The sequence below is a fragment of the Spermophilus citellus genome (assembly GCF_964194105.1).
Source record: "Spermophilus citellus genome assembly, chromosome: 3".
Taxonomy (NCBI): Eukaryota; Metazoa; Chordata; class Mammalia; order Rodentia; family Sciuridae; genus Spermophilus; species Spermophilus citellus.
Window position 1 is genome coordinate 102761530 of NC_138184.1, and position 23425 is coordinate 102784954.

General features: G+C 49.9%; 1 protein-coding gene across 1 annotated transcript in view; it reads right to left on the reverse strand.

Annotated features, from left to right (window-relative positions):
• The window catches only part of TMEM132D (transmembrane protein 132D), a gene marked incomplete at both ends in the record, with an annotated part of 481494 nt that overhangs the window by 341103 nt on the left and 116966 nt on the right, over window positions 1–23425 (reverse strand). Inside the window, one exon of the mRNA XM_081288230.1 lies at window positions 21561–22446. Coding sequence (XP_081144356.1) covers window positions 21561–22446 — 886 coding nt within the window. The remainder of the gene's footprint in view (window positions 1–21560; window positions 22447–23425) is intronic.

Genomic DNA, 23425 nt, shown 5'->3' on the forward strand with positions numbered 1-23425 from the left:
TCCCCCAAAAGCCTTCCTTAGCCTCAGGCCTTTGCAGACCAGGAGCACTGACCGTCAGGACTGGGACTTGGCACAGGCCTGTCCGGGAGAGACGCCTTCCACTGTGTTTTCTCAACAGGACAACACGGTTCAGAACATCAGAACATCAGGCACCCAGGTGTTGGAGTCACCACACCAAGTGTGTGCTGCACCAGTTGCTCCTCCAGTCCTCCCAGATGCTCCCCAAGGATGCCAGGTTCTGAAAGCCACAGCAAGGTGCTCTCGGGCAGCTGTCCTAGGCCCGTGCACTCTCACAGAAATGAGGCTGCCAGGGCCACTGGGAGGACTCCTGTCCCTTAGCAGCTCTCAGAGTTAACAAATAGAGAGAAACTTGCATAAGGCCTGATTTTCACAGATTGCGGAACACATTTCAGAAATGGAAAAGGAAAGGCATAACGGTTATTCGGAGTCTGCAAATGCTGTTCTTTGGCAATGCACTAGCCTATTAGCGCCTGCAGCCCCATTAGACAGGAGAATGAGCCTCCTCTTTATTATACGGTCATAAAGGCTAAACTGCTGCCCACGGACAAACAACTGAAGGGCAATTTGATGAATATGACACTCTGCTCACTGGGCAAGCTCCACTGAGCCTGCCCTCAAAGCATGCTCTCCAAGGGCCTTGCTCCTCCGTGTTACATGTGACCTGGGCACTAGGGCCAGCAGAATCAGGATTCAAAGCCAAATGCTTGCTTGTGTATCCATGTACAGAGAAAGAAGCCACCATCCCACAGGGGACCTCCCTAGATCCAAAGCCTCCAGGCCATGGCTGCAACCAAGGATGGAACTGAACCATTTGTATACGGTGTTCATTTTTCCTCTATGTGTCTACCTGTGATAAAGTTTGATTATAAATAGCCATGGCAAGAGATTAGCAACAGTAACTAATAAACTAGGACAGTTGTAACAATATACTGTAATAAAAGTCCTGTGAACATAGTTTTTCTCTCTCCCTCCAAATACCTCCAGGCACCTCCCCCTTTTCACTAAGGGAAGCACTCTCAGCTCCTCTTTGGCACCCTGAATTGTCAGTGTCCCCACTCTTGCGCCCTGGGGCATTAATGAGTAAAGTAAGGGTTCCTGAAACACAGGCCATGGGACAGCATGACTGTCCCCTTCATAACAAGATATTGGCCGTGACCAACAGGTGGCTGTGTGTACAGGCTGGATTCGCTGGACAAAGTCACATCCTGGCAGGGACAGACCAAGACGGTATAAGACTCAGTCCTGCTGCTCAGAATCATGTGCAATTTAAAACTTGTGCACTGTTTATTTCTGGGATTTTTTTATTTCATATTTTCAGACCACGGTGGGCCACAGGTGAGGGGGCTGCTGTACAGGCAGGTTTAGCACACTCAAGACGACACACTTTGTTTTGTAGTGGCACCTCCTTCCCACTGAAAATCTTAATTAAGCTTCTCCAGAAACGCTCACCATAATTGTTTTTAGACTTTCGGCAAAATTTCTCCAAAAGAATTTTCAGGCAGGGGGCATGCTTGCAGAAGCAGAGTCCCATAAATAGACCAACCCAAGGCCTTCACGGAGGCGTTTGCCTTTCAAAGGACAATAGTCAGGTCCTGTAAAGCCAGTTGGCAGGAAGAAAAGGGAAGGGAACTCTCCTTCCTGGGTGCTGATTTTCCCAGGGAGTGTCCTTGATTTTGTATCAAGGCCAGAACAGTGGAAAGAGCTGCCTTTGTGTGGACTTCTGAGCCCCTCCCCCTACACACTGGGTATAAAGTTCTGAAACTTTCTGAACTCAGGGTTCAGAGGGATGGATTGGTTTAGACAAATGCTCTTCTGGACCTGGCTGCCACCAATAAATTCGCTTCCTGCTAATTCCTCGGTGTCTAGCCTCATGGGTCCTGCAACATTTTAAGCAAGACCTGCATTCATCTACGACAATGCCGGCGTGTAGTCTTCAACAGCAAGGAGAGGAGCCAGTGACAGTCACCCAGTGAAGACCCAGCTGGCACTAGGTCTCTTTCCATTTCAAAACATGTACCTTTTGATTAACAAAATAATAAGTTGCAGCACCCATGTTGTGTGGCCCCCTCAAGCAGTATAAAATGTACTTGACCCTTGTCCCCTTCAGGGACTCCACCAGACAGCAGGGACATGGGGTTAGAATCTGGGAAACAGAAACGTGGTCAGAGGAGCAGACCCACCCGGTCCCTGCGGGGCGAGGTTGGCGTGGGCAGCTGACGCAGAGCCAGCCTTCATGTTCAGCGGGAGCTGCAGGCTGCCCTGGGTGATGGCTTCATTTCTCTGCTCCCTTAGAGATGGAGCACAGCTAACCCTGGGCCTAAGCTCACTGGTGGGTTTCAGAGGGAAGAATGTGCATTTCTGCTACAGGTGAGGACCTGTGTGGGTGGAATCCATGATCTTGGCTTGGGGGCCAAGCTCCAATCAGTTCACCTAAGGGACAGGGAGAAATGTGGGACCTTCACAACCAGGCTTGCCTCAGGCTGTAAGTTCGAGACCAAACAGTGGCTTGATGGCACAATGACTTATTTTTCTCATGTCAAAGAAACTCATATATAGATGAGTAGGTACGCTCCCTGAGCAGATCCCTCTGAACCCCCTTTAGGCTCTTGGCTTCCCACCCAGCTGCACAGGGAACACCCAGGAATCACAGTGGAGCACCAGGTCCTCAGCCATGCCATGCTAGCAGGGCTCTGGAGCTACAGGAGAGCAGGAAACCAGGGCACTGGTGAAAGATAGCAGGGAGAGTGGGTGAAGGTGGCATCCTGGCAAGAGGAGAGAGGCCATAGGAATTTCCTACTCTTCCAGTCACAAAAGCATTTTAATTTTTTACTTGAAATACCGATATCTTTAACATATCATTACTTGTTAAGCAATTGCAAACAGTTCAAAAGAATGTTTCTAGACTTTGCAATGAGACAATAAATATCTTCAAGGGTAGAGACTCGCTATTTCATCTTCTCCTACCTATCACACATATAGATCGTCACTTTTTCTGATATACATAACACATATTTCATACACAGCAACAGACACACAGCGGATGCTCAGATACATTTTAATTTATTTGTTGCCTAGTAATTAAGAACGTCCAAGTGTTAGCCTATTGTAACTCATTTTAAGAAAATCCACAACACTAAAATTCACGGCCTTTTTCTTTATTGGCAACTGAGAAGCACCAAGGTTGCAGGTGAGGAGTTTGGAGGGACACTGAGTCACCTTCTCTCCTTATATGAGGTCAGTCCCACTGTGACACTCAGAGCAGCTCTCTGAAGACCTAGACCTCAGTTCTGATGCAGGCTCGCCTCTGAAGCAGCACCTGCAGCCCTCCTTGAAATGGCACCAGACATCTCTGCAGAGCTCCCAGCCTGAGGAAGCCTGTGCTCAGAGAGTACTGGGGAGAAGCTTATTTACAGTTGGCAGCCATTTGCATGAGATTTCTTCACCGTTTGCAAAAGCAAAAGGGGAAAAAAAAACCTACATTTGGAAGCTTTTATTAAAAAATCCTGGAAATATTTCTAAAGTTCCCTTCTTGGGCTGAAGAGTCACTGAGAATGTCTCTTGGCAAGAGAAAGAGAGAAAAGAAACACGGTAAATATTGAGAGAATATATAAAAATATTGTTTCATTATATTCCTACCAAAGACAATAGGCAAGTGCAGTTGCACAGCCAGAGGACAGAAGCCACAACAGAGACTCTGCAGATTTGGGGGAGCTCACTGGGTTCAGAGGTGAGACGCACCATAGGAGCTGCAGGCATCTCTTGCTTCATGGGCTAGACCGGCTTCCTTCTGTAGGTGATGAGGTGGTGGCATTAGTCCCCAACCTAGCAGGGATGGCTCTGGGGGCAGCGCTGCCTGCATCCGGAGAAGGAGTGTTGGATATGGGGTAAGAGCAAGGGCTGAAGCAGGGGATGGCCCTGTGGGGAAGGCAGGAACTCACCTCATTGTTTAGACAATGGGGAGCGAGCTGGGCTGCAGCAGGAAGTGGGGGGCAGGGTGAGGGAGCAGGGAGGGGAGGGAGCCCCTCAGGAAAAAGCACCTGCCAAGGGGACATGTTGACCAAAAGGAGGCCACGGGGCAAGAGAAGGGCCTTTGGAAGCATAGTTGGTTTGCACATCTAGGAGGAACCTACTTCATCAGAGCTCCAGAGGAGGCGCGCAAGAAAGCAAGGTCACGCAGAGCAGTCTGGTGAAGGGCTTGTCTTCCTGTGAGTCCCAGGCCTGAGGGAGACAGCTGCACTGCAGGACCAGCCCCCCCAGGAAGAAGTGTCCACATACAGGGATGTGTGGATGTCAGGGCTGGGCCTCTCACAACAGTGTCCCTGGTGCTCCAGAGCAGAATCCCCTCCCTCATCCAGGACGCAGCAACACACACGTGAGGTCAGGGTGATGGAGGCTGAGCATGGACTCCTTCCACCTGCCTTTGGGGGCACAGCATCCAGTCCTGAGGATGGACAAGAGATTCCATGTACAAGTCCATCTTGTCCCTCCTGACCCAGCCCTCCCATCTCCATGGTCCTCCTGTCACTCTACCCAGGTGACCACCTTGGGCCAAGGGCTAGGAAAAAGCGATACATTCCTAGGACTGTAGCTACTTCCCGGTCACCCTCTGACTCTCACTTGCTGTCTGGTGGTCAGAGAGAAAGGACTTTGAGTCCTATGGGCTGGCAGAGGCTGGGGGTGACCTAGGCCTGCCTCACCCATGGCCAGTTTCCTGGCAGCATTGAACTTGGTGTGAGCAGGAAGCACACATTTACTGTGTCGGACTCTCAAGTTCAGGGGTGCATATGTTAATACAGCTGGTCTTTGCTTCTCTGATTCTTGAAGTCAGTAACCTAAGTGAATCTGAGCCTGTCTACTTGAGAAAAGACAGAAGAGGCCACGCGGGTGAGGGTGGCCTACAGGTCCGATCATTGAGAGGTGATAAAATATGGGTCCCAGCCCTGCATGGTTTTGTATAAGTAGGCTTGTGAATTTTCAGGTTTTCTGGATTTCTGGCAATTTTACAGCCTCCTGTGATGATGTGATCTGCATATGTGCACATACGTAAGGATGGATGGAGTCATGCCAAAATTTTGGTGGATACCTGTCTGCGTTTAAGACCTGTTGATACCTGTAACCATTGGCACAGTCAGAATACAATGCAGTTTTACCACCCAGAAGCTTCCTCTCTTGTGCCCCTTTGTAATGAAGCATCTCTCCTGCCCTGTTATGGTTTAGATATGAGGTGACCCCCAAAAGCTCATGTGTGGGACAATGTAAGAATTTTCAGAGTTGAAATGATTGTAATCACCTTAACCTACCCATGGATTAATCCACTTGAATGGATTAACTGGGTGGTATATCCTGGATATACGAGCAGAGGTATATATGGCTGGAGGAATGAAGGAAGTGGGTCACTGCAGGGTGCCTTTGGGTTTGTATTTTGTCCCTGGTGAGCAGAGCTCTGTCTGCATCCTGGCTCCACATCCTGAGCTTCTTTCCTCCTCTTAGCTTTTGGCATGATGTGCCACCTCACTGGCCCACAGGAATGGTTCGGCCATCATGAACTGAACCTCTGAAACTTCGAGTCCCAAATGAACTTTTCCTCACTTAAAATTCTTCTTCTCAGGTCTTTTAGTCACAGCAGCAAAAAAAATGGGACTAAAACTTGCCTTAATCCCCACCCCTAGCAGCCATGGTGTGGTTCTCCACTGTCCTTTGACTTTGTGGAATGTCACATAGACAGAATCCCTGCTGTGCCACCCGGAGAGCCCCGGCTGCTTTCATTCAGCTGTAGGTCTTCCAAGTTCATCTAAGGAGGGCATCAGTGGAGAGGGATAAAGACACCAAACTGACAGAAGTCAGTAAGTAACTGTTGGGTCAGAGTGATGGCACCTGGGACCCATTATCTATCCTCTCTCCAGACGTTTTGAAGTTTTCAATACTAGAAAGCTTTCCAAATTTAGAAAAATATCACTTTTGTTTCTTGCATAAGCAATGTGCAGACTAGAAGAGATTGCAGCTTGACAGAATTACAGACCAGAGAAGATTGCTTCTCGGTCCCAAAGAAACTGAGGCCCTGGGACAGGGAACAGCCTCAGCAGAGCTCCTGGAGCTGGAGAGGCACTCAGATCACTGTAGGCAGCAGGGGCAGGCCACTGGCCACTGTGCTGGCCACCTGCATCTGCACTCCTAGGGTCTGGAGCTGCCCTGCCTGATGGGACAAGGGCCAAGTCCTACTTCTTCAGCAAAACCCAGCAGCAAACCTCTGCTGTTCACCAATCTGAGTCCTAAAGAGTCAGATCAACAGCTCAATGTCACAGAAATAGGCCAGTGGGTCCTATAAAATGGACCTCATCTAACCTGAGGGCACCTACAACAAAGAAGGGGGGTTGCCCGTTTCTCTGTGAGGAGAGGGGACCTAACTCTAGGCACAGGCTCAGGGGTCCATCAGCTGGGCACTCAGATGCCTGCTGACTGTCCATGGGTGACAGCGGAAGAGGAAAATGAGGTCTCCTGCTCTTCTCCATGTGCACTTGTTTGAAATGCTACCCCTCTGAGCTTCCTGACTGTAAAGTGGTCAAAATTTGGAAAGCAGAATTATAATAGATCTTCCTCAAGCCATGGAAAAGGGCAGCAGGGGCTAATTTTGGAGGCCTCAAAGGTTTGGAGCAGGCTATTGAAAGAAGGGGTTTCTGAGCAGGGTGCTAGAGGTCCCGGCAGACTGCAGCGGTGGCCCTTCTGGCAAAGAGAAAGGATCATTTCACCTCACACAGGCTTTACTGAAGGAGAGTAACAGAAATGTCATTACTCCTGAGAAGGGCAGCTGCACTCAACAGAGCAGCCTGTCCTCAGACCCCTTCATCCCACAGTTCATGTTCATCACAGCAAAATGATTCTCTTCTTTGTGTCGCTGCTCTTGGTGTAAGGTCATGCTCAGACTAAGCTCCAACGCCCCACGTTCAGTTTTCAATATCAGAGCGAGGTGGTCTTCCCTAGGCCATGTCTCCTGGAGCTGCACTTAGCAGACCAGCCCTGGGCTCCTCTGCTATGGTGGTGGCTTCCCGGGTGCAGGGCCAGTCCCTGGACACACAGTTCTCTATGGTTCCTTCACTTTCCCTCTGTAGCATCTGGAAGGAAGGACCTGCTTGTCTCGGGAGCCACAGGAGGCTTTGCACAGTAAGGAAGAGAAATACCTGGAGAACCCGGTAGGCTGGGGATGAGCAGAGGCATTCAGGAACTCCACGGGACCCGGGACCCAGCAGCGTTTCATTCCATGACAAGACCAGAAGGTTCCATGGCTGTGGTGTCCATGGAGAGTGACTGGGCCCCTGCACACCTTGGCACAACCTGGGGACAGGTTGGGCTGCCACAGGTAAGTAGAGGAGCCAGCAGAGCCTCCAGGGATGCTCCAGGGACACTCCCATGACACAGCCGAGACTCTTCCAGACCAGGCTGCTGGAGAGGCTGAGGGCCAGCAAACTTGCCCCGGGCAAAATGGCTGGAAAAAACTGAACCAGGGGTCTGAGGAGTCTGTTGGTCACTGTGGCCTGGAGGATGCACAGGAAAGAAAAGGACCCTGGTCACAGGGAGGGGAGCAAGGGTCAGCCCAGGAGGCAGCCAGCAGCTGAGTTTCAGAAAATGGCAATTTCCACAAAAAAACGAATCCAAGCCAGACACGGGCAGAGCAACCAGCCCCTGGAGACATGGCCTAGGGAAGACAACCCGCCCCACCCCCCACCCCCCACGGCAATGACATGGCCTAGGGAAGACCTCCTGGCCCAGCTCCCCCGGGGCAGGGGAAACACCATCTTGTCCTGTGCCGCTTTCTGCTGCCCCTAGGACTCTGCAAAGTCTTTTTCTTCTATTTCACCTTATTTGTCGTGTCTTCTGATTGGCTGAATTCCACCCGCAAGTGTGTGGCCCTCCTCCTCGGCCCCGATCTTCGACTGGCAGGACTGAGAGTCCCCGGTGACCCTCTGCGCTGCTGTTTCATTTCCATAGAACAATCTCCCAAACTGCTCCCTAGGGATCAAGCTCAGGAGCAGCACCCACCCTGGTAACTGGCCTCCCCCGGGGCACCCAGCGTGGCATGGGTCACAGAGGGTCGAGACTGCTGCGAGAACTGGAGGCAGGGATGTGACTCACGTTGACAAGCCAGGAAGGGCCCAAGACCGAGCAAGGAGGCCGCAGCAAGGGCCAGTGGGCACTGGAGCCACCACTGCAGCAGCAGTGAGGGCTGGCTACAATGGAGAGCCTCACACAGGTCTCCCTCTGCCACACACAGGTCTCCCACCAGGGTCTCCCAGTGACCACACCCAGGCAGAAACCAGAGCCGGGAGAGGCAGGGAATCAGATCTGCAGAGGGCAGGTGAGTCCACCTGAGGAGCACAGCCAGGGGAGGTGGGGAGGAGGTGGGGCAGCAAACAGACCGTGAGCTCGGCACCTGCTCTCACCCGACCTCTGGCCAGCAGGGCTGGTTGGTGCCATTTTACATGACTCTAATTTACCACTGCATTTAACTGTCAGTACTGCTGCTTAACCAGCTGTCCACAAACTCAGTGGCTTGCAATATGGTTTTATTATAGATCATCATTTTGCACATCGGGAAGGAGGACAGGGCTCAGCTGGCCCTCCTTCTGCTCTACACGGCTGGGGTCCTTGGCTGTCTAGTCTAGGGGATCCAAGACAGCCTCTCTCTGTGTCTGGGGGCACCTCAGGAGGTCTCCCAGGACCACTGGACTCCTCCACAGTGGCCTGGGGCTCCAGGGCCAAGTGTGGCTGGGGATTCTGGTGGAAGGTCAGGCTTCTTGTGACCAGCCCCAGGAATTTCACACTGTGGTGTCTGCACCAAGGCCTTGCCATTCAGGAGTGGGGGATTTGGCCTCAGTCCTCAGTGGGGAGACTGTCACTGAGTACATGGCCACTCGCCACCCACCACACCTTCATCTGCCCTTGGACGAGGCCTGCGGGAGAGTGGAATCCACAGCCATGATGAGATGCCCTGAGCCGATCCGGGAAGCCACTGTCCCACCCTCCACATCTGCTTGTTAACATTGGAGTTTGCTTTGCTATTATTTTCTCTTTCTTTTTTCTCTTTCTTTATTTCCTCCTCTCTCTCTCTCTCTCTCTCTCTCCCCTCCCCCAGTATTGAACTCAGTAGCACACTACCCCTGAGCTACCCCCCAGCCCCATTTGACTTTTCTTCTGAGACAGGGTCTCTGTAAGTTGCTGAGGCTGGCCTTGAACTTGCAATGCTCCTGCCTCAGCCTTGCAAGTAGCTGGAATTAAAGGTGCGCATCACTGGCCCAGCCTTATTGCTTTAAAAAAAAAAACAAAACAATTTGCTTTTCATACCTAACATTTGGGGTGGGGGAAGTTGACTCGTGGCTTACACCAGAATGTGCTGTGGCAGATGTGTCCCTGTGTTCCCAAAGAAGATCCTGCGAAGCAGCATTGAACATGTTCCTTCTTTATTTATTCTTTATAATTTAAGTCAGAGGTAACCTTCTAGGTGTGTATGTATCAGTCCTCTTTCAAAAATGAATTGCCACTGCTAACTTCAAAGAGACCTAAGTAATCAGTTTGCATTTTCACGGATCCTGACATATTTCTTGGTTGTCTACATGGATCTGAATTTGGTGCAAAGTGTACTCAAGACTCACTGTGCTCTTTGTAAACCTCCATGATGGAGGCCAGAAGGCCAGCCCCAGCCCCAGATGCCCTCTCCCTTGAGCCCATGTGGTCTCCACTGCGCAGACACGGGTCTGAGAGTTTGAAGTGCCATTCCCTGGGACGTTATTAGCACAAAGTACCTGGAGAGGCCCCTGCCGGGTCTGATGTCTCTGGAGCGCCGTGGCTGGGGGCCCAGGTTGACTTGCATGTTCTGGTGATGGGCAGGCAGCTCACCTTACCTGAGCCACTCTGAAGCACTGAATGGGGTGGAGGCGTGCCCACCCATGGAAGGCACATCCTGTTGTCACATGCCATCCCTGGGGAGGTGCCGGACAGTGTCCTTCACTTCCTGTTACATTCCCAGCACCAAGCTTCATGCTCAGCAAATCTAAGATGGCCTTTCGGTCTCTGTGGCCGCACCCTCTGTCCCACATAGAAGGATGAACTTCCGGGGGCCCGTGTGCTGGGCCGTGGTGAGTCAGCAGGTAGCCAGGACAGCCCCTAGGATCTAAATTCAATGGTGACATGAGCCACAGGGCCCTGGCCTATTCTCTACCCTCTGAACTTTGGGTTCTTCTTCTGACAAATGTAGGAATAACAGAACCTACCTCCAGAACAGCGCTGAGGGTTGAATGTGTGTAAAGAATTCAGTGCCCAGAACAAGAGCCCTTCAGAACCTCGGCCATCTCAATGCAGACAGAAGCCTGCACATCCTGGGGGTCCAGCACTCTGCTCCCATGAACAGCAGCCCAGGAGTACTCCATGGAGGGATCAGGGGAAGGAGAGGAAGACTCTGGACAGCCTGGCGGGCATCCCCAGGAGACTCATGGGGACACCTGGCACTTGGGACGACGCCCACCCCAGTCTGCTTTGACTTAGATGGCATTGCACCATCCCAACCCCAGCATGTGGCTTGTCCCCTGGGTGGGGTGGGAAGGAGAACAGAGTGCCCTAGATGGGTCTTCTCACCAATGAAGGTCTACTGGCGCCCACCCAAGTGCAGGCCAGGCTTCCGCCAGCAAGAGAGGGCACAGTCGAATGCCGTGAGGACATGAAAACCCGCCAAAGCCTGTTTCCTTTCATTCCCTGCAGTGGCTGAGAAAAAGACGACCAGGTGGATCTAAAGGGGGAGAGGGACTACAGTGAGGGACTGGACACCCAGGAAGGTCAGTGCAAGGTTACGGAGCATAATATCCATGACGGGACACAAGCATGGCCAAGGTCACCACAAACGTCAGTCGCAAAACAGCCAGTCTGTCTCTCCATCCCTAAAATATTAATAATAACAACAGCAATAATCCTATGTCATTCAGATTAGAAAGCTAAACATACTAAAGATCACTTTCACAGAAACTAGCCTGGTGCCCATGGGCAGAGGAGACAGGAACATTCTCAGGGGCGCAGCCAAAACCAAATCCCACACCACCCTCCCCAGAAGACCCCCGAGGCCTGGGTGAGGAAGGGCTAACCCCCTTCCCACCACTGGCTCACCGTCCTTCCTCTTCCTAATGCCTGGAGGCCACATCAAGAGCCACACCCTTGCACAGACCCCAGGTGTCCCAGAGGTGCCATCTGCTGTCCTACCCCTACCTGCTCAGGAACCAGAGGCTGTGGACTGAAAGTCTCAACCCCATGGGCGCAGGGTCCTGCCCCTCCCCTCTGCCCCAGGCAGGAGAAGAAAACAGATCCTTTGCAAATATTTATCTCAGAGTCCTCAGGGGATGTCCTGAATGGTTTCTGTGTCATTCCTGGATTCCCAGGGGACCCAAGAAAGCCCAACAAGTGCTGATGGCCTCTTCTGAACCTGCAAGTGTCACAGCATGAGAACAGTGGGGCCTCCGGGACTCTCAGGTGACACTTCCCAAAGAAGGAAAAGAGGATCCTGGGGTCAGAGGCACCTGGGGTCAAACTCAAGGTCTGCTGCCATGGGGGACAGCCTAAGGCCCATCTCTTCTCAGGCAGCCTGCAGTGGGCATCTGTCCTGACGGGTTTCCCAGGTCACTGGGGAAGGGTGTGGGAAGCTACTTGTACCACATGTGCCCTCCAGCGTCCACTCCCTCCCCTGGACAGCACCCTGGATTCCCTAGGAGGTCAGTCTGTCCTGCATGGGACTGACCAGGGTGGTCAACACAGAGGCTACCTCTTACTGGGCCACTGGAGGCGTCAGATCTTCTTCTCTCTGGCACAGACAGGGCTGGAAGTGTGTCCTCCAGGCCCCCAAACAACCCTCATCCTGGGACTTGCAGCCAGAGCTAGTGATAAACAGAGCATCTACCCCTGCAGGGGAAGCTTCCTGTCATAGACCATTTGCTGCTGCACGCATCCCAGCCCCCAGTGTGGTTCTGGGCCCTGCTTAGTTCAAGGTCCCCCCGCCAGGCCCTCCCCTGGCTTCTGGAACCTTCCACTGCCTGCTGGTTGAGCTCTCATTTCTGATTCCAACTGCGTTTCTGTAATGTCCACCGAAGGCTCTTAAGAAGCACTGTCCTGAGGGAACAGGGTCAGCTGTAACGTGCAGAGGCTGCGGCTCCACTCCTATCCTCAGAGGGCAGGCCCTCCAAGTGAGAAGCACCCCACAGCGCTGCCCCAGATCCAGAGACAGCCCTGGGGGGGGGGGGCGGTCCCAAGGAAGGGGCCATAGCCTGTTTTATTTTCCATCTTAACGGATCAGAAGGGAGTGTTTGTGTACCCCTGTGACCCAGGACTCAGGAGGCCGCGGCAGGAGGAGCCCACGTTCCAGGCCAGGCTCGGAAACTCAGTGAGACCCCGTCTCAGAGTAAAAACTAAAAAGGCTCAGATGGGGCTCAGTGGTACAGCACCCAGTACCAAAAGAGAACAAGAAAGAAAGAAAAAGATATTATTTGTTTAACCCTGTAAGTTCCAAGTTTTCAATTCTGTGATTATTTCTGCAAATTGGACACAGGTGCATTAAAATAAATTGAAAATCACAATCTAGAGCTTGTGTATACTTCATGTACTTTCTAATATATATAAATATGTATTTTTTTATTGTTGGTTGTTCAAAACATTACATAGTTCTTGACATATCATATTTCACATTTTGATTCAAGTGGGTTATGAACTCCCATTTTTACCCCGTATACAGATTGCAAAATCACATCAGTTACACTTCCATTGATTTACATATTGCCATACTAGAGTCTGTTGTATTCTGCTGCCTTTCCTATCCTCTACTATCCCCCCTCCCCTCCCCTCCCCTCCCCTCTTCTCTCTCTACCCCCTCTACTGTAATTCATTTCTCCCCCTTGTATTATTTTTCCCTTTCCCCTCACTTCCTCTTGTATGTAATTTTGTATAACCATGAGGGTCTCCTTCCATTTCCATGCAATTTCCCTTCCCTCTCGCTTTCCCTCCCACCTCTCATCCCTGTTTAATGTTAATCTTCTTCTCATGCTCTTCGTCCCTACTCTGTTCTTAGTTACTCTCCTTATATCAAAGAAGACATTTGGCATTTGTTTTTTAGGGATTGGCTGGCTTCACTTAGCATAGTCTGCTCTAATGCCATCCATTTCCCTCCAAATTCTATGATTTTGTCATTTTTTAATGCAGAGTAATACTCCATTGTGTATGGATGCCACATTTTTTTTATCCATTCATCTATTGAAGGGCATCTAGGTTGGTTCCACAGTCTTGCTATTGTGAATTGTGCTGCTATAAACATTGATGTAGCAGTGTCCCTGTAGCATGCTCTTTTTAGGTCTTTAGGGAATAGACCAAGAAGGGGAATAGCTGGGTCAAATGATAGTTCCATTCCCAGCTTTCCAAGAAATCTCCATACTGCTTTCCAAATTGGCTGCACCAATTTGCAGTCCCACCAACAATGAGCAAGTGTACCCTTTTCCCCACATCCTCACCAGCACTTGTTGTTGTTTGACTTCCTAATGGCTGCCAATCTTACTGGAGTGAGATGGTATCTTAGGGTGGTTTTGATTTGCATTTCTCTGACTGCTAGCGATGCTGAGCATTTTTTCATGTGCTTGTTGATTGATAGTATGTCCTCCTCTGAGAATTGTCTGTTCAGGTCCTTGGCCCATCTGTTGATTGGGTTATTTGTTATCTTATTGTCTAATTTTTTGAGTTCTTTGTATACTCTGGATATTAGGGCTCTAGCTGAAGTGTGAGGAGTAAAGATTTGTTCCCAGGACGTAGGCTCCCTATTTACCTCTCTTATTGTTTCTTTTGCTGAGAAAAAACTTTTTAGTTTGAGTAAGTCCCATTTGTTGATTCTAGTTATTAACTCTTGTGCTATGGGTGTCCTATTGAGGAATTTGGGGCCCGACCCCACAGTATGTAGATCGTAGCCAACTTTTTCTTCTATCAGACGCTGTGTCTCTGATTTGATATCAAGCTCCTTGATCCATTTTGAGTTAACTTTTGTGCATGGCGAGAGAAAGGGATTCAGTTTCATTTTGATGCATATGGATTTCCAGTTTTCCCAGCACCATTTGTTGAAGATGCTATCCTTCCTCCATTGCATGCTTTTAGCCCCTTTATCAAATATAAGATAGTTGTAGTTTTGTGGATTGGTTTCTGTGTCCTCTATTCTGTACCATTGGTCCACCTGCCTGTTTTGGTACCAGTACCATGCTGTTTTTGTTACTATTGCTCTGTAGTATAGTTTGAAGTCTGGTATTGCTATACCGCCTGGTTCACACTTCCTGCTTAGCATTGTTTTTGCTATTCTGGGTCTTTTGTTTTTCCATATGAATTTCATGATTGCTTTATCTATTTCTACAAGAAATGCCGTTGGGAGTTTGATTGGCATTGCATTAAACCTATAGAGAACTTTTGGTAATATCGCCATTTTGATGATGTTAGTTCTGCCTATCCATGAACAGGGTATATTTTTCCATCTTCTAAGATCTTCTTCAATTTCTCTCTTTAGGGTTCTGTAGTTTTCATTGTATAAGTCTTTCACCTCTTTTGTTAGGTTGATTCCCAAGTATTTTATTTTTTTTGAGGATATTGTGAATGGAGTGGTTGTCCTCATTTCCATTTCAGAGGGTTTGTTGCTGATATACAGGAATGCCTTTGATTTATGCATGTTGATTTTATATCCTGCCACTTTGCTAAATTCATTTATTAGCTCTAATAGTTTCTTTGTCGACCCTTTTGGGTCTGCTAGGTATAGAATTATGTCATCTGCAAATAGTGATAATTTAAGTTCTTCTTTTCCTATTTTTATGCCTTTAATTTCTTTCGTCTGTCTAATTGCTCTGGCCAGTGTTTCAAGAACTATGTTGAACAGAAGTGGTGAGAGAGGGCATCCCTGTCTTGTTCCAGATTTTAGAGGGAATGCCTTCAATTTTTCTCCATTCAGAATGATGCTAGCCTAAGGCTTAGCATAGATTGCTTTTACAATGTTGAGGTATGTTCCTGTTATCCCTAGTTTTTCTAGAGTTTTGAACATAAAGGGATGCTGTACTTTGTCAAATGCTTTTTCTGCATCTATCGAGATGATCATATGGTTCTTAATTTTAAGTCTATTGATGTGGTGAATAACATTTATTGATTTCCGTATATTGAACCAGCCTTGCATCCCAGGGATGAATCCTACTTGATCATGATGCACAATTTTTTTGATATGTTTTTGAATCCGATTCGCCAGAATTTTATTGAAGATTTTTGCATCTAGGTTCATTAGAGATATTGGTCTGTAGTTTTCTTTCTTTGAAGTGTCTTTGGTTTAGGAATCAGGGTGATGTTGGCCTCATAGAATGAATTTGGAAGTTCTCCCTCTTTTTCTATTTCCTGAAATAGCTTGAAAAGTATTGGTATTAGTTCCTCTTTAAAGGTTTTGTAAAACTCTGCTGTATACCCATCAGGTCCTGGGCTTTTCTTAGTTGGTAGTCTTTTGATGGTTTCTTCTATTTCTTCAATTGATATTGGTCTGTTTAGGTTGTCTATATCCTCCTGACTCAATCTGGGCAGATCATATGACTTAAGAAATTTATCGATGCCTTCACTATCTTCTATTTTATTGGAGTATAAGGATTCAAAATAGTTTCTGATTATCTTCTGTATTTCTGAAGTGTCTGTTGTGATGTTGCCTTTTTCATCCCGTATGCTAGTAATTTGAGTTCTCTCTCTTCTTCTCTTTGTTAGCATGGCTAAGGGTCTGTCGATTTAATTTATTTTTTCAAAGAACCAACTTTTAGTTTTGTCAATTTTTGCAAGTGTTTCTTTTGTTTCGATTTCATTAATTTCAGCTCTGATTTTGATTATTTCTTGCCTTCTACTTCTTTTGCTGTTGTTTTGCTCTTCTTTTTCTAGGATTTTGAGACGAAGTATGAGATCATTTATTTGTTGGTTTTTTCTTTTTTTAAGGAATGAACTCCAAGCAATGAATTTTCCTCTTAGAACTGCTTTCAATGTGTCCCATAGATTCCGATATGTTGTGTCTGTGTTTTCATTTATCTCTAAGAATTTTTTAATTCCCTCCTTGATGTCTTCTAAAACCCATTGATCATTCAGTAACCTATTGTTCATTCTCCAAGTGATGCATGATTTTGCCTTCCTTCTTTTATCGTTGATTTTCAGTTTCATTCCATTATGATCAGATAAGATGCATGGTATTATCTCTACTCCTTTATATTGTCTAAGAGTTGCCCTGTGACATAATATATGATCTATTTTTGAGAAGGATCCATGTGCTGCTGAGAAAAAAGTGTAACTGCTTGATGTTGGGTGGTATATTCTATATATGTCAATTAAGTCTAGGTTATTAATTGTGTTATTGAGTTCTATAGTTTCCTTATTCAAGTTTTGTTTGGAAGATCTGTCCAGTGGTGAGAGAGGTGTGTTGAAGTCTCCCATGATTATTGTATGGTGGTCTATTAGACTCTTGAACTTGAGAAGAGTTTGCTTGATGAACATAGCTGCTCCATTGTTTGGGGCATATATATTTATGATTGTTATGTCTTGTTGGTGTATGGTTCCCTTGAGCAGTATGTAGTGTCCCTCTTTATCCCTTTTGATTAACTTTGGCCAAGTGGGAAGAGCTGAGCAAAGAATTACACAAGACAACACTGGATCATGGCCCAGTGGGTAACCTGGGCCCAGAGGTCACAGGTGCCCTTACTGGATGAGAGCCTCAGGAATAAATACGCAAGGGAGTAAGGTCTAGGAGTGTCACCTGCCGTCCACAGTGACTTACACAGAAGGACCCCCTCAATGATAGGACCCAAGACCACTTCCTGCAAGCCTGAGGTTGTAACTGCTTCCTTCCAAAGAGAGCCCTATGGAGAGCAGAGAGAAAGCAGGCAGTCCAGGAGGCTGGGGGCCAGCCTTGGCCAGGCCACAGGGTCAGCGTGAATGCCAGGTCCTGCTGCCCTAGGTGTCCTCTGCAGGCTCTGGAAGAAGTGTCCCTGAGCCACTGTGATCTTCCTCCCCAAAGCCCTTCCCCATCTGACCATGAGAAGAACCTTGGGCAAATCGCAGAGGGAGACAATCCCAGAGCCCCTGACCAACAAGTGTCCAAACTGTCCAGGACGTCAAAACCCAAGAAGGTCTAAGAACAGGCAAATCCAGAGGAATGCAGGAGCCAGGATGCCCAAGTGCCACTCAGAGCTCCCACCAGACCCCGAAGAGCACATGGGCCATCCATGAAAGCCAGGGCAATGGGAATAAGGCCCAGGTTCAGTGACAGTAATGTCCAGCACCAGGCACCGACTGTCCCTCACTACCCATGTGAAATGTGAACAGGCCCTCCCTGCTGGCGCATGGGAACACTCTAGTCCCACTTCCCAGTTCCTCTGTGAAGCCATATCTGCTTGAAAACAAAGGATTCACTGAGAAAAGACGGGTGGACAGACCTGTCTCACTACCCAGTGACTCCCACAGCCCTGCTGGAAGCCAGAGGGATGTCCAGCCCACACGGCCCAGAGGTCATAGGGCACCTGTGGGGCGGAGATACCCCAAGATCCCCCTCTTCAAAACAGCACCCCAGAATCACAAGAGGGCAGCACCTCATCCCCTGGACTGTGTCCTTGTGCAAGGTACCTAGGAAGCCACCTCTCCAGGAAGCCATGCCAGTCCCTCTCCCACCTGGCATGGCCAACAGCAAGTGTGTGGGCCAGAGGCCACTCCTCAGGCTCTAGTGAGTACAGCAAGACGGGGACGGCTGCAGGGGTTCAGGGTGTCCATGTCTCAGGGTGACAGGCTGTGGACCTGGCCCGCATCCACCCGCAACCAGCACCCACACTGTGGGACCAACCCCACTTTAGTTAATACCAGAGACACGTGGTCTTCATTCCATAAACACCTTAATCATTTTTTCCCCTTAAATTAGCCAGAGTGGGATTTATGGCCTCAAATCAGAACCCTGGCTGGGTTCCCCAGGGTTCATTTTACTTGAGCGGGGTGATAAGATCCTGTTTGGGGTCAGCAGACACAAGGACACATCACTCACATGATTCAGGCTCTGGGTCAGCCTCAGACCACCATGTAAGTTCCATCAAAGTCTCCTGTAAAGCCACCTGTCCACCAGAGAGCCTCTGAGCCTCCTCCACCCCAGGCTCACTGCCCCCTTGCCAACCCCCTCCTTCTGCCCTTCCTGCTCTCTACCCCACACAACTTAGCTTTGCGAGGAAACCCCCCTGCTGGTGAGGTCTTATTCTGAGCTGTCTCAAATCTGAGCACAGTTGTGGGTTCAAGGCACTCGACAGCTTCCAGGGCACATAGCATTTACAACGATGAGGAACAAAGCAAATGCATTCCATAAGGACGAGGGTTCCGTCCATTCTTCAGTCAATGAGCTTAAGGATGCCCCTGGCTTGAGAGAGGCCCTTCTCATTCAAGTTGGGTGTCCCAGGCTCCAGGTCTCACACCCGAGGTTTTGGGCTGCTAGTTAACCAAGCTGATGCCAAGCAACTGTTTGGCTCCAGCCTCTCATTCAGATCTGAGGACCAGAGCTCCTTTGAAAGTGACTCCCTGTTGGAAAAGGAACAGAGGGGTGGCTGGTGTAGACGGGAAAGAAAGAGCCCTGTCCTCACCATCCCCCAGAACCAAAGAGGTGTGCTCAGGGATCTGGGTGCTTCTGAACCATGCACTCTTGCGGGAGGGAAATGGAGGGGGAATGGCCGGTGAGAAGGTGGGAGAAGGGCTGAAGGCAGTGGGACACCTCAGTTGTTCACCAGAAGGAAAACATTTTCCGAAATTAAAAGGGATCCTTAGATGTCGAAGGAATGAAAGCGTTTTGCTTTTCCCCTGCGAATGTCAGCTTAGGAACAGGAGTGGAAAGATAGAACAGACTTTATTAGATGACAAGCAGTCCCATCCAGGGCTTCTCATCCTCAAAGGGACACACATGTACACACACACACACACTCACACACACACACACACACACTTAAACACTCACACACACTTTCTCTCTCTCTCTCTCTCTCTCTCTCACACACACACACACACACACACACACACACACACACACACAGAGCAATTCTTTTTAAAAACTGCCTTTATTTACAATGTGGTTCCTAGAACAGAAGCCAGCCTTCTGTGTGCCAGTCATGCATCCCCCCTGAGACCACAGCCACACAAACAGCTAGGGAGCTGTGCAGAGATGGTCAGTCATCGTCAACAGAGTCCAAAGTGCACGCACACCATCAGCCCTACATTCGGAAATGTGGACGGGTCCCCTCTAGCGGGTGGCAGTCGACTTGGTCCCCTCTCTACTCAGCCATCCTCCAGTGGCAAAGGATGTCCTACTGATACTTGACCTAACAAAGCTCCCTCTGAACCTTGTCAGTCCCATCATCCACACAGACACCTGGATACACAGGTTACAATTCCACAAAAAACAGTTGGGAGAACTCAGTGGGATCCCGCAGGGTGGTTTGTAGCCCAGGGCCAGGGGAGGGGATCTGACTAGCTCTAAACATTGGAAAGCTATGCTAAATGAGTGCCAAACTGACTTCATCTAAAAAGATAGGTGGTATATCCTTTTCTAATTTTGGAATTCAAACTAAACGCTAATAGCATTGCCAGGTCCAAATTCACCTCTTGCTGTTCCATAGAGAAGATTCATTCACAATTAGAGCATCTTAATATCAGCAGGTGCTGTGGGAGACAGGGTACCCTCTTACCAAGTTAAACACACCTCGGGAAGTACTTGTCTTTCATCTGGAAACTGACTCATTGCCATGCATCCACAGTCTCGGGCTCTGAACCACCACACTTTGGCTCCACAGTCAGAACTGTGCAACTGTGACCTCTACGTGGGGACCCTGAAGCTTCAAATGTCTTTGTTTCTGAAATTGCAAAGGTCCAGTTCCCCTAGATGGTGGCCCTGCAAAGTGAATTTCTCTTGGTTTTGTTAGATTGCCAAGGCAAAGCAGCTTCTGGGCTCCAGGGGACGTGTTTACTGTGCAGTAAGCTGGGACACAGAGCTCTCTGTGAATGCAGAGGTATACTTACAACTGTTTCTTACAGAGCCTGGAGGAGGACTGCAGCTCCTGAAATCCAAAGCTTCCAGGCTGCAGGCCACCCCTAGACCCAACAACCAGAATGAAGGACAGAAGGGGCAGCAGAATGGAGGAAGACAGGGCTCCCTTTATACAAAGCATTTGGTTTTCTATTATACTTCTCTCTAGACCAGCAGTTCTGCAAAGATCATCAAGCTACACTTGAACTTGGGAAAGCAAAACACCTAGCCAGCAGCCCAGGGCAGGGCCTGTGACCAGCTGCAACTCCATCTCCAAAGAGGGACAGAGGAATCCCCAAAGAAGCCTCAGCCCCCCAGAGGTCCTCACACCCCCTAAGTCCTTGTGGCCAGTCCCCACATGCAGGTCAGCCTGAGCCAGAGGTCTTACCTCCCAGGCTGAGCCACATGCAGTCATTATACTAATGCTCTTCAGGGTCTGTCCCTGCAGTTAAAATCAAAAAGCAGTTCCTGATACTAGCTCACAGCCCACTGCACTTCAACATGCAGGGTACGAGCAGGAAGAAGTGGCGATTCGTTTCCTTAAACTCACCCACCACTGAACAGAACATAAAGAAAGAAGCCACTCCACAGCCCAGATGGAGGGGGATGAGAAAATAGATCCATGTTGGATGAACTTTTAAAACCCACATATAAAATGTGTCTCGGAGGCAGCCGCGCTCCTATTTTCAGGGTTCGTAACACACACTTTATGGTGCTGCTCGGCAGGTCAGGTCACTGCGCTTTGCAGCAATGTTCGGAGGCTTTAGGCGGCCGACGCTCACTCTAAATAGCTGTTATGGCCAAGCATAGCCACACTTAAAACAACACTCTTTAATGGAAATGGAATCCATCCATGGCAAGCAGCGCAGTCCAGAGAGCGAGATGGAGGGTGCTTTCTAAAGCCCACGGTGCCCAGGCTCAGAGCCTCATCCTGGGTATCAACGTACATAAGATATGCCAAAAATCCCCCCGTGCCTCCTCCCCTTGCCATACCCTCTTAGTTCTTGAACACTGAGCTCTATTTCCAGGGAAAGATGAAATGACAGCCTCGAGGTTGAAGCCACGGTATACTTAGAACTCGGCTTTGGGAATAGACTGAGCTGGCAGCACCGTCTTCTCCACCCTCTCCGACTACACTGCAGCCTCATTTCAACAGAGGCATTCAGCTACCCGATGGTGAGGTGGCTGCTGGCTCGTGGATGGACCCTCAGGGCCTCACACCAGCATCCCCTGGCTGCCTGGGGGTGGCCGGGGAAAGCTGTACTCCGGATTTTCACAGCCCGATTGCCAACCCAGAAAGATCAAACCAGCCTCTGCTTTACCAGCAGGACACAGCATGCACAGATCTGCAGACGGGCTACGCTTTAGACACACACTGATCAGACTCCCCAAAGCAGTGTCCATCTCCGCACTGGGAGGAGGACGCGGCTACCCGGCTTACCTCAGCGTGAAGCGGTCCTCGGTGGAGTTTCTGGAAATGGAGATGGGGAAAGTCAGTACAGCTCCTTGTCGAACCGTGGTTGGGACATAGTGAACGGCCACATTGCTGTCCAAACGCAGCTCCCTCAGGGCTGGGGAGCTGTGGGTCTGGTAGAGGAAGACACTCCCAATCCTGTGCAAGGGGGGCGCAGACTCATCCATGTCATTGTGGCCAGTCCGAGCGCCATTGCTGTTTCTGGAATCCTCTCGGGTGCAGTCCCCTCGCTCGCCCCCAGGCTGCACGGTGTAGTAGAGCTCCACAGGACTCCCCTCGGGCTGCTCTGTGGGCTTCCGCCTCCCCACCACTGTCGGGGGGCTGAACCAGCTGGCCGGGAGCTCCAGCTCTGCCACACACAGCCCCAGGTCCCCCCCTAGCTGGCAGCTGCCCCTCACCTCCCGGGTCTCTCGGAAAGCGAAGACCCGCAGGCAGGGCAGCCTCTCCGCCGCCCGGTGGTCGTCCCAGTCTCTGCCCACGATGTAGAAGAGGATTTGCACCTTGGGCCGGCTCAGGTAGATCTTGTCCCGCAGGATGTAGGACTTCAGTTTCCAGTTAAGGGAGAACTTGCTGGTGAACCCGAAGGGGTTGGAGGGCAGCAGCAGGTCCTGGGGCACCACCTGCTCCATGGAGAAGGGCCCGTAGCTGGCGTTGAGCACCGGCAGCCCCTTGGACTTGTAGACGAGGAAGGACTCCACCCGGGACTGCAGGCTGGAGTTGCGCATGATGTCCTGGTTGGCCTCCTTCAGGAAGAAGGAGACGTCCGCGTGGTAGATGTGGTAGGTCACGGGCAGATAGGTGGGCAGCAGCGAGAACCTCTGGGTGCTCTCCAGGATTCCTCGGCCTTCCGTCACTGTTGGAAGGGAACCGGAGCCTAGGGTTAGTCACCCCCGTCCTGCAAACCTGCACACCCCTGCCAGAGCTGGCCGCCCTGTGTCTATGCCAACTTATTCACCCAGCGTTTCTTATCCACTTGCTACTCAATACACGCGGTGCCTACATATTCATGTTAGAAGGAATGAAGGTCTCTACTGTAAGCGGAAAACCACAGCCATTTGCCACCCGCGGGAGCTGAGCATGCTGCTGACCAAGGTTCAAACAAAAGGATCTTCTTAAATTTCAACTGGGGGTCACGGTGCCTCGAGGAGGTCAGGTCTGCAACCTGCTCTCTTCTTGTTACAAGGGTGGATAGCAAGGGTCGGGAAGGCAGTGACATCGCCAGCAGAGAGCCCTCCCCGTGGCACCACCAGATGGCTGAGATGGAAGCAGGAATAAGTTTCCCACGGCAGGTGAAGGCCACGTCCATTACCCACGGATGACACTTCATGTCCACCATTTACACAGGCCGCATGAAGGACACCGTGTAAAGGGGAATGGTGAAGGACCAGGGTGAAAATAAATTAGCATGGAGGCAATCACTACCCCCTGGCACTGTCCTGTCCTTGGGTGAAGTTGAGGAATGCAGAATGCAGGAGGGTGCTTTGGAAGGAGCGCTCAGAAGCAGATGAGATGCCTGACCTCACCCGCTCCACGCCCTCTGGCCAACCGGGACACCAGAGCCGTCCAAGGGACAGCGTCTCCCTCCCAGGAGGTCCACACCCCATAGAGACCACCTGCCATCAATGAACAAAACCCTTCTTTCTTTTTGCCTCACTGAGCATATCCCTCCCCCATGAGAAAAAAAAAATCCCAATGCCATTTTTTATAGTTTACTTTACATTCTGTAAGAAAAACACAGAAATTACATAATATACAAAGAACGGATTTAGCGAAATGGAAATCACTGGCTCTGCCAAGCTTATGTCTAGGCGAAACTCCGCCAGCCACACACT